The sequence below is a fragment of the Rattus norvegicus genome, chromosome 12, assembly GCF_036323735.1.
Source record: "Rattus norvegicus strain BN/NHsdMcwi chromosome 12, GRCr8, whole genome shotgun sequence".
Lineage (NCBI taxonomy): Eukaryota > Metazoa > Chordata > Mammalia > Rodentia > Muridae > Rattus > Rattus norvegicus.
In genome coordinates this window covers 48,678,640-48,689,570 of record NC_086030.1, presented here as the reverse complement: position 1 = coordinate 48,689,570, position 10,931 = coordinate 48,678,640, and the positions used below count along the sequence as shown (strand labels likewise).

The following is a 10,931-nucleotide window of genomic DNA, read 5'->3' as shown; positions in this document are numbered from 1 at the left end:
TAGCTAGGGTTCCCACACCACTGCAGCCAGCACACAGTATGGCTAGGGTTCTCACACCACTGCAGCCAGCACACAGTATGGCTAGGATTCCCACCCTCCTGCAACCAGTACACAGTATGGCTAGGGTTTCCACACCACTGCAGCCAGCACACAGTATGGCTAGGGTTCCCACACCACTGCAGCCAGCACATGGTTTGGTATGACTAACTCATCAAAACAGGATTAGTGCCTTCTTTCCGAGTCCCCCAAGCCTAACTCAATGCATGCAATGCAAACCAATGGCGTCTCTATGGATCCTGGTGTCCTCTTCCTCACCCATAAAGAGGAGGCGTCTAAGCAGGGTGACTTAGGTTGGCTGATGGTCATTGTGTGTGGTCACTTCTCCCCGTACCTGAGAACCCATCCCTTGTAAATCCTCCCCAGTGAGGCATGGGTGCCTGACCAGAGCCTTGTGTTGTAAACACTGCTACTGACCCAGAGCCATCTGATGCTATTGGCCAACCACTTAGGCCTCAGGTCTCCCTTTCCTGACTCCCGGGTCCACGGACCAACATCTGGAATCAAACCAGAAACTCGCTCCGCTATCCAGATGCTTGCTGTAAGAAGCCAAACATCTGTGCGATGGAAACCAGGACACAGAGAAGCCTTGGGTCCGTCTCTCCCAGCGGATCTGGGCTGCAGAGGTTCAGGGCATCAGGGACCCTCCTGCCTGTGTGAGGACCATCCACACCAACACAGACCCGATGCTCAGCTGGGGCTTTCACGACTTCCAAGCAGAAAGATAAGCACAGGAAGTCTGTGGTCAAGGCAGCCATGCCTGCCAAGCCTTTGACAGAATCCTGGTCTGGAAGAGAGGAGAAACAATAGGACTGTGGGCGGGGCTGTGGGCGGGCTGGGGTGGAGGCATCTGGTTCTTTTATTCCCAAGCTGCAGACAATCAGGAAAGAGGGCCCAGGGAGGCAGAAGGTGTTAATGGAAACCTCTTCTACACCCCTTGAGGGCTCCTAACGGCTTCAGGAAAAAACATAGCTCCTACTTTTCATACATGATCTGGACCTTGGTTTCCATACCTGTAGAAGCAGGACCCCATCCTCTCCACGAGTCAAGCAAAGTGGAAGTCTTTGGAAGTGGGGTGTTGTGAGGTTTCAACAATAGGTGACCAAGGGGAAAGGATGCCATCGTAGGATTATTCAGTGGTGGCAAAATGCAAGCAGCATTTCCAAGCTGAGCTCTTCTGGGGGTTCTGGGGGTACAGGGCAAGTGGAGCACACAGGTCCCTGCCCTGATGGGGTTCTCCTCCCAACAGGGGGCAGGCAGGAGACTACTAAAGGCATGAGTGGAGTGATTCTGGTGGCCATGCCACAGTAAGATGAGATCTCACCTGCGACCTGAACGGAGTGGCAGTCTCAAGAGGAGATGGAGCCTCTAGGCTGGAGACTTGTTTACTTGGTTTGGGGCTGTAGTGTTTGAAGTAAGATCTCATTGTGTAGCCCAGGCTAGCTTCCAATTCCCAACTCTCCTGCTTCCGTTTTTTGATCCCAGGATTACAGGGGAGCTGCCATGACCATGACTAGCAGATAGTGACATTTAGGGGGTGGGGGGCAGGGAGAGCATAGGTAAAGCAGCATCATTCACAGAGATGGTGGGGAGGGGGACGACATTCCCTGCTGTCCACATCTGTTCACGCTGCTCTTTTCAGGGACATGGAGGGAAGGTCACTCCTGGAGACACCGTGGATTGATTTGCTTCTAAAAGATCTTTAATTTTATTTTCAAAAGGCATCTTCATCTCAGACAGACAGATTGAGAGTTTGTTACGGCTCCTGTCATTACTTCCAGAGACACCACCTACCCACATCCAGGCCAACAGTGAAAACGTCTTAGGAATATCTTGCCTCTGCTCTAAAGCGGGTTTTTGCTGAGACCTGCCTCTACTTCAGCCAGGATTCTGCTGGACCCGGGGCAAACGTTCACCGAAGCTGATGCTGAAAGCTCGGGGATGAAGGGGGCAGCTTGGTGAACCGTGGGTATCTAAGCTGATCTTTTAAACTGACTCTCAGGAGCACGTGGACACCCTCAGTGAGGTGGGAGGGGGTGTCCCCCAAACCACACCATCCTGCTCAATTTTGTGATCTGTGAAACCCAGGGGAAGTGGGGGGGGCACTGAGAAGGGATGGGCTTGAAGCAGTGTCTCTCCCAAAGCCCAAGGGCTGAGAGGAACTGACTGGCAAACCCTGTAAATGCCATACCCTTCCCCTCCAAGGACAACGCAGTCCTTGGACTTGCAGGAGTTGGGAGTGGGGGTTGGGGGTGGAGGACAGAGACTGACTAACTTCTTGGGAAAGCAAGAACTTTCTAACAGACAGACAACCAGACGACAGGGCTCTCACTGACTATATGACCTTATGCAAACCCCTCACCTTTATGAATCTCTCCATCTCTTCATCCATCTATAGGCGTGGCGCTGGGTCTTATCAAAAAGGACTCCCTAAGTGCTTGCCCCAAGCCTGAGCACAGCCAGGCCACATTTTTAGTGCAGCAGCCACTGAACCTCTTCAGCACAGCGGGGCATTCTCTGGACCTGTGTGTCTTCCTCTCTCTCCAGCTCTGTGTCCCCACCTGCCCAGTGACCAGGCATCTAGGCCAGGAGTTGGGTGGCATGCCTAGGGTTGCCCCCATCCTCTGGAGGAGACACGTCTGGGTGTCCAAGGCTAACCCCCTGCACAAACACTTGGAGTGATTCTGGCAGCCACAACCTCGACACAGCATTAGCACGCCTGGGCTAATGTATGTATTATTTACAGAGTTTCCCGATGTACTCAGAGAACTCCCCTGAGAAGTATAATTGTGCACTGGGAGGTACGTTTGAATAATATTTACAATTAATTTCCATCAACAGACTAATGCAGCAGGACCTCTGTGCTGCACAGATGGGCCCAGCGTTGGCTTCCTGCTAACCGCTCCCCTGAGAAAGCTCAGAGCTTTTAAATACCGAGCCCTCTGCTCTCTCCAGCTCTCCCAGTCTGGAGGCCTCTGGGGCTCCTGCTGCTCAATGCTGTAGCCTCCTGGCTTCCTCCTCCCAGTGCTCTCCACAGCAGACTCAACAAGCAGGTCTGAGCAGATCAGTCTGCACAGTGTCTCCCCAGCCCTGGTCTTCTGTCCACCTCCCGTTCCCTGCTCCCTGCAGCCCAGCCCTCAGGGCTCCCACATGGCTCTCTCCCTCCCCAGGAGTCCTGGCCTGCCACCCCTGCAGGTCCACCTGGAGCCCTCCTGGACCTTCCACCCACTCAACACCAGCCCACTCTCCCCAGGCAGCACCAGTCTTTCCCTAGGGCACATCCCTGGCCTTGGAGAAGTCTGACCCTCCCCATGAGGGACCTCAAAAAACACAGACCCAAGGTCACTCTTTTGACAGGGAGTCCCTGGAGATGATGTTTCAAAGAGAACCTGGATGGCTCAACAGAGATGGGGATTCCAAGGTGGGGCGGCTTTACTCCATTGCCTGTTCTCCCTCCCTCCTTTCTGTCTTCCCTTCTGTCCTCCCTCCTCCCTCCCCATCCTGTTTCCATAGGCTGACAAAGGTAATGTCAGTTCCAAGCCCTGAAGCCCCACATTACTTCCTAGCCGTGTGGCCCTTACTTAAGTTTCTGCATGCCACACAGGGACACAGCATCGTCCTCCCCGGGGTCCAAGCACAGACTACAGTGCTCCTTGGCATCTGGATGCTCAGAAGCACACTCCGCTCCCCTCCCCCACACTCCAGCGGTCTCCCCTTCTTGTCCCTCCACACCTTGTCTTGGTCCCACCGCTCATCACCCACCCGGGGGGCAGCCCGTGAGGCCATCTGCTGGGTCCCAGCTCCAGAGAAGGCGCTGCTGGCCCTGTTGGTCTTTAGGGGGACATAGAGGGCCACAGCACTTTGCCAGCTGCAGGGATTATATGTAAGTCCTGGGAGACGGGGGATCGGGGGCAGTTAGGCTGTGAGAAGTCCGTGAGGACAAGGCTGAAGGTTTCACTTAGCACTTGGCGTGAACTGAAGTCAGCACAGGGGTGTTATGACAGCCAGGAGGAAGAGGAAGAGGGTGGGCTCTAGGGGGTTGACATGGACTGGCGTAACACTCCTGCTGGTCAGTTTTTCCAATGGCAAAAGATTTGCTGGTCCCCTGCCTGGCCTGGCCAGCCCTCCAGGAAGTGCACTGTCCAAGGGGCCATGTGGCCTGGTCACGGACAGGCATCTCTGTTGATATGATGAATCCCAGACCCTGGCATGCCTTGGTTGCACATGTGTAGCCCTGGGAGGGTAGGGGCGGGACAATGGGAACACGAGGCTATTTTTAAACCTCCCCTGTACTAAACCTCCCCTGTACATTCCGCTCTCCGAGAAGCCAGAGGTTCCAGCTTGGATCAGTTTGGAACTGCCTCATCGTAAGACCCAACCGGGGAGGAACAGTCTGTCCCCTGATGAGGTGTGACTCCCAGCAATCTAAAATTCGGGAACTGGCCAGGCCAGAGGACGCATGTCTGTGTGTTTTGCCCCGGTGGAGAAGTGGCTTGGAGGAGAACAGAGGACACTGCAGGGGCCAGAAGGCCTTGGACCAGAGAGGCTGACCTGCCAGGCTCCTCCTATGCTCACTCAGCAGATTTCAGGGTGTGCGTGATGGGACCCATGGGGGCTGAGGCTGGAGACAGCCTTTTCTTCGAATGTTGGATTGCTCTGAAAACAACATGCAAAACCTCGTAAAGGCTATTAAGGTGTCCACGTGGATCCACTGAAAAACCTGTATTTGTGGCTAAAACCCCAAACCCATTAGCTTCCCCCACCGCTGACTCTCCATCTTCCTTTCAGCCAGGAGAACTGGGGTTCTAATCCGGTCTCTGCCAACACCTAGCTGGGCCCCCTTGGGCCAGTTGCTTAACCTCTCTGAGCCTCTGCTTCCTCACATGCACGAGGACCTACCCCAGGTTTCCGTGAAGAATAAATGAGAAGATAACGTGTGAAGTGCTTAACATGGTGTGGGACATGTTAAATAAATGCAAGCGACCCCATCCCCAGGGAGGGAATGACATCAGCCAGGTGGAGCTGGGCCTGGGTCTTTGTTACTGACAGTGCATGGGGTTGGGTGAGTCATTTCCCTGTCAAGGGAGGGAGGCCTGATCCTGGGCTGCCATCGGGGCTGTGATGCCCCACGTGGGGAGTGTGTTCAAGGAGGAGTCAGGTGAGCTGGTCAGCAGCAGCCTTTGGAAGACGCTTTGAAGATAGTCCCAGACCAGTCTCCAGGGACATCCCAAGCCCTTCCAGCCAGTGCTGGAATGGGTTGGAAGCTTCTGTGAAGAGCCCCCCTCCAGCCTGGGGGTACAGTGCTAGGGGGGTATACACACTGAAGCAAAGAGCTGCCACCATCTGAACCCCCAAGCACCCATCGTTGTAGCTCTGTCTCCCTGTGGCATGATGGTGTGAGATATCCTGTACCCACATCCTTTGGGGTTCTCTGCTCTCTGTCTCCACCTCTTCAACACACACACACACACACACACACACACACACACATGCACATACACACACACACACACACAAGCACATACACACACACACACCTGGGCTGCCCTTGCAAGCAAGTTCTATGAAGCCCCTCAGGTCCTGGTCCTCCCCATTTTTCTGAAATCCAAAGTCAAGATCTTGGAGGATGACAGTGGTGGTGGGGTATTTGCTGGTTTGACTGTCATGTCGCCATAACAGGTCTGCAGTGACGTCCTCACCCACACTGGAGACTGTGCAGCATGTTTGGGGCATCCACAGTGAAATTGTGTGCCTGTATGTGGGTCACAGCTCAGACCTTGGTTTCAGAGACCCTCCCTTTTCTGAGCCGGTGGAAGTTGGTCCTATACTCCTGCTGCAGGGGCTCAGGTTGCTTGTCTGCCATTTTGCTGGAAGAGTGTCCACACTTGGGAACTCCACCCAAAACAATGGGCCGCCTTGCGCAAGACGTAGCGGGCGCTGGGGCATACCCAAAGGCTCCAGGCGTGTCTCCTACCTCAGGAGACAAGTCCCTGGGCTGTGGAGCCCATTGGGGACAGTCCCAGGGAAGGCTCAGAGGGTGCTGGTCTCTTTCTCATTCACTGAAGCCTTCTCAATCAATGAGGACATCTTGGTGAAGCTCCTGTGACTGGGGTAGGAGGAGGGTCCTGTGTCCTCGCTCAGGGCATTCACCAGGCGGGAGAAAAGGGCCACCTTGAATTTTTTGAAGTCGTGGCCCATGAAGACGTACAGGATGGGGTTCATACAGCTGTTGGCGATGGCAACGGCTGTGGCCAGGGGCAGTCCCAGGCTGAAGACAGAGGCTGGCACAGCCGTGTGGTGGAGCTCCAGCAGGTAGAGTGTGTGGTAGGGGCACCAGCAGAGGAAGAAGGTGATGATGATGGTGATGATGATCTTGAAGGGCTTCTTGGTCTTGGCCAGGCGGTTGCGCTGCAACTTGAAGACGATGGTGAGGTAACAGGCCGTGATGATGAAGACGGGGATCAGGAAGCCACAGAGGAAGCGGGTGACGGTGACCGCCACATGTCTGCTGTACCCTACCGGGTCTGTTCGCGGGTGGGTGGAATGAGAGAAAGGCTCGGGCGCGGCCAGGCTGAAGTTGTTGAAGCAGGTTATCTTCCCGTGGCTGGTGCTGACCGTGTCCCGGAAGACGAGGGACGGGGAACTCAGGAAGAAAGCCAGGACCCAGACAACCACGCAGGTCATGTAGGCCAGACGCACGCTGCGGTGGTTCTGGGACCAGACGGGGAGGAGCACGGAGATGCAGCGGTCGAAGCTGATGACAGTGAGCAGGAAGACGCTGGTGTACATGTTGTGGCTTAGCAGAAAGCTACTAATCTTGCACATGGCTTTCCCGAACACCCAGTGGTAGTCCATAGCGGCATAGGTGATGTGGATGGGCAAGAAGATGTTGAACAGGAAGTCAGCCACGGCCAGGTTGACAAACCACACGGTGTTCACCGTCTTCTTCATCTTGAAGGTGGCGATGACAATCACCAGGCCATTGCCTAGGATCCCGAGGAAGCACACCAAGCTGTAGATTACCACCAGGAAGACCTCGGCCACCTTGGCCTCCAGTGGACCCGCCTCCTCCAAGTCCACGATGTAGTCCGAGCCGTCAGAATACTCCTCACCGTAGATGCTGGAGTCGTTGTAACCCTCGTACTCCATCTCTGCAAGGGAGGACAGGGTTCACGGGCTAAAGGTCTCCGTGGGCAGGTGCTGAGGCATTGCCTGGCACCACCGAGACTTCCTCCTCGTCTGAGCAAGGCCAGGGTCGTGACGTCAACCATCTCCCCCTTCGCAATTTCTTTTCATTTTGCATTCGCATGCCTGTTTGTGTATGTATATGTGCGTGTACACTTGTGTGTGTGTGTGTGTGTGTTGTGTGTGTGTGTATGTACACATGTTCACATAGGCAAGTGCATGTGGAGGGCAGAGGGCTACGTCAGAGAAGACAGGGTCTCTCACTGATCATGAAGTTTATTAGTTCATCTACCTATCTCCACAGTCCCACTTCTCCTCCTCCTCCTCCTCCTCCTCCTCCTCCTCCTCCTCCTCCTCCTCCTCCTCCTCCTTCTTCTCCTCCTCCTCCTGCTGCTGCTGCTGCTGCTTTCTCTTCCTTTTCCTCCTCCTCCTTCTCCTCCGCCTCTTCCTCTTCTTCCTCCTCTTCCTCCTCCTCCTCTTCCTCCTCCTCCTACTGCTGCTGCTTTCTCTTCTTCCTCCTCCTCCTGTTCCTGCTCCTCCTCTCCCTCCTCCCACTCCTCTTGCTTTTCCTGCTCCTCCTCCTGTTGCTCATCCCGTTCCTGCTCCTTCTCTTCCTGCTCCTCCTTCTCTTCCTCTCCCCCTCCTTCTTCTGAGACAGGGTCTCACTATGAAGCCCTGGTTGACCTGGAACTCACTATATAGACTATAGACCAGGCTGGTCTTGAACTCAGAGATCCATCTTTCTCTGCCTCCTAGGTACTGGAATCCTTCTTTGTTTCTTTTACAAACACCTGTTGCCATCTTACAAGAAAGGCGCTGTTAAAATGGTTAGCATCTAGAGACAGTAACAGCTGGACCCCACAGGTCCAGGTAGGGATATGAGGCCAGATGGAGACCCAACTGAAGCTGTAGAGGTGGAACAGGTTAGGACACGTGGTGGTTTGAGTGAGAACGACCCCCATGGGCTCGTATGTTTGAAGACTGGGTCCCTATTTGGTGGAACCGTTTGGGAAGGATTAGGAGGTGTGGCTTCATTGGAGGAGGCATGTCCCTGGGGTCAGGTGCTGTCTCTGCCTCCTGCTTGTGAGATATGAATACTCAGCCACCATTCTGCTACCTGCTGAACTGTGCCTTTGCTCTGCCCAATATAGACCCTAACCTCCTGAACAGTGAGCTCAATTAAATGCTTCCTTTTGGGCTGGAGAGATGGCTCAGTGGTTAAGAGCACTGACTGATCTTCCAGAGGTCCTGAGTTCAATTCCCAGCAACCACATGGTGGCTCACAACCATCTGTAATGAGATCTGATGTCCTCTTCTGGTGTGTCTGAAGACAGCTACAGTTACTTATATGCATAAAATAAATAAACCTTTTAAAAAAATGCTTCCTTTCACAAGTTGCCCTGGTCATGGTGTTCTGTTAAAGCAATAGAACAGGTGACTGATATGAAGCTAAATGAGGAAAATGATGTCACCCTCTGCCCCAACCGCAAGTCTCATCTGCCTCTTAAGCCTTCCTTCCCAGATACTCTGTGCAAGGCAAATAGTCATTCAGCGTGCCCTAGGGTATAAACTATCACACCAGCTCTACACGGAGTGGAGAAGGGACCCTGTTGCTATGACCGTGGTCCCACTCACATGTCCAAAGCCCCAGGGACCGCCAGTCTAGCATCCTCTCCCGATCCCACCCGGCTGATGGGCACTAGTCCTCTTTGGAGACATGAGTCCCTACCTTTGGAGACCTTCACTGTTCACTGTTGCAGAATAGAACTCGAGGGTAGGTCCTCGGCTGATCAGTCACTGTGCACGGCTAGAAATACCTGCGGGGAGGGAACACAGGCAGCAGGTAGACTCAGAGCCCAACAAGGAGGAAACAGAACTCAGAGGACTGAGAGCCACTCAGCCAAGGTTTCCCTGCTGGGAAGCGGGGCTTTGAACCTGGAACCAACTGGCTCTACCCAGATCCACTGCTGCACCTCCTCAACACTGGCATAGAGGGCTAAAGACTGGGGGTGCGACACAGGTGCTGCGCAGATTGTGGGTGACTCAGTGGACACTCGCCAACACGGCGGGGCCCAGAAAACACTAGCCCACCAGGCAGTGGGAGGATAGGTGGTGGAATGGTTGGTTGCTCCAGCATCTGCCAGGCTCCTACGACACGCCCTCCATGCCATTCCCAGGGCCTCTTCCTAGCAGGCATTGCTGCGTATGGAAACTGGGCTGGTAGTTTGGCTCAGCAGGTAAAGACACTTGCTGCCAACCAGAGTTCGTTCCCGGGGACCCACCCACACAGTGGAAGGGAAGTGGGTCTTCGGAATTGTCCTCTGACCTCCATACATGAACACAGGCACGTCTGTGCTCCCACACGTGTGCCAAACAAATGAGTAAATGCATAAATATATAGATACATCGATAATAAAAATAGTTGAAAAAATAGAAACGTGGAGAACAAAATGGCTCGTGTTTATAATCCTGGCACTTGGGGAGGCTGAGGCAGGGGGATCATGAGCATTTGATGCAAGCCTGGGCAACAGAGTAAGGCTGCCTCCCACAGAGTGTGAAAACCTAGCCTTAGAAAGCCTTCATCAGGCCTGCTCGCCACCACGAGTTAGATACAGACCTCCCTGTCCCCGTGACCTTGTGTGGGGACAGTGACCCACACAGCCCCCAAGCGTTTGCAGACTGCCAAGCTGGTCCTGAATTGGCCACGTGAGCGACCCTGCTGGGTTTCCACACCACGTCTTGAGAGTTTGTGAACTTGGAGGTGCCCGAGGCGGTTTTTGGGTGCAGGGCTCGAATTTGTTCCCTCTAAGCTGTACAATCCTGGGGCGCATGACTTTTCTCGGAGCTTCAGGCTCCCCACTGATAAAACAGGCCCGTTCAGATCCCAGAATGTGTCGGTGTGTTAGAGAGCAGTGGACATCAGGATAACGGGATGCTTGGCTTGGCACGAATGCACACGGGGAGCCATCAGTACTTAGGAGTGGAACCCTTACTTTTATCCCCAGTGCCAACCAACGCCTCCCTTGTTACCAGCCACCTGGTGTTCAGGGCTGTCCCTCTGAGGCTACAAAGTAAGACTCACTGCCTCCAAAAAGTGTGAAAACTGGGGCTTAGCAAGCCTTCTTTGGGCCTGAGTTTTTGTTAAGTGAGAGCCACTTTTCCCTGGAGCTCTGAGATCAAGGGACACAGATGTGAGCTTGCACGTGCCCACACTTTGCAGACTGGGAGCCTATTCCAAGGGTATCCAAGGGATGAAGAGGGTAGAATGGGCAGACAGAGCAGGGATGCAGTGCAGTGGATGGGTGCTCACATAGCACCTACGGATGCATATCCCTAGTGCTGGGCGGGGAGGGGGAAGTGCGGAGAGGGTGAGAAAGAAGTAAGGAAGGAAAGAGGGAGGGAAAGAGAGAGGCCCTAATGTTGGGGAAGGCTTACTGTCTATGGCAATATGAGTTACCACTTTCAAGTCTTATGTGTTCAGGGACTAGGCTGAGCTCTTACTCCCCACAGCCCCACTGTGTGTGTGTTCATATGTGTGCATGGATGGGTGTGCATGTGTGTGTGAGCATGTGTGTGTGCATATGTGTGAGTGTGTCCATGTATGTAAGAGTGTGTGTGTCTGTAAGCATGTGTGAGTGTGCAAGCATATGTGTACACCTGTATGAGTATGTGTACATACATGTGTACAC

At 53.9% G+C, this 10,931-nt stretch overlaps 1 protein-coding gene across 6 annotated transcripts in view; it reads right to left on the bottom strand.

Annotated features, from left to right (window-relative positions):
- Window positions 1–1,737: 1,737 nt before the first annotated feature.
- Window positions 1,738–10,931, bottom strand: part of Cmklr1 (chemerin chemokine-like receptor 1) — a 52,905-nt gene continuing 43,711 nt past the window's right edge. For 5 of the 6 annotated variants that reach the window (XM_006249509.5, XM_006249508.4, XM_006249507.5 and 2 more), the window contains exons 2-3: window positions 8,972–9,059; window positions 1,738–7,208 (exon numbers count right to left, since the gene is read on the bottom strand). In XM_006249509.5, coding sequence (XP_006249571.1) covers window positions 6,088–7,206 — 1,119 coding nt within the window. In that variant the 5' untranslated portion in view covers window positions 7,207–7,208; window positions 8,972–9,059 and the 3' untranslated portion in view covers window positions 1,738–6,087. Of the gene's footprint in view, window positions 7,209–8,971; window positions 9,060–10,931 lie in introns of those variants that run through there. The other variant, NM_022218.2, reaches the window with a different exon arrangement.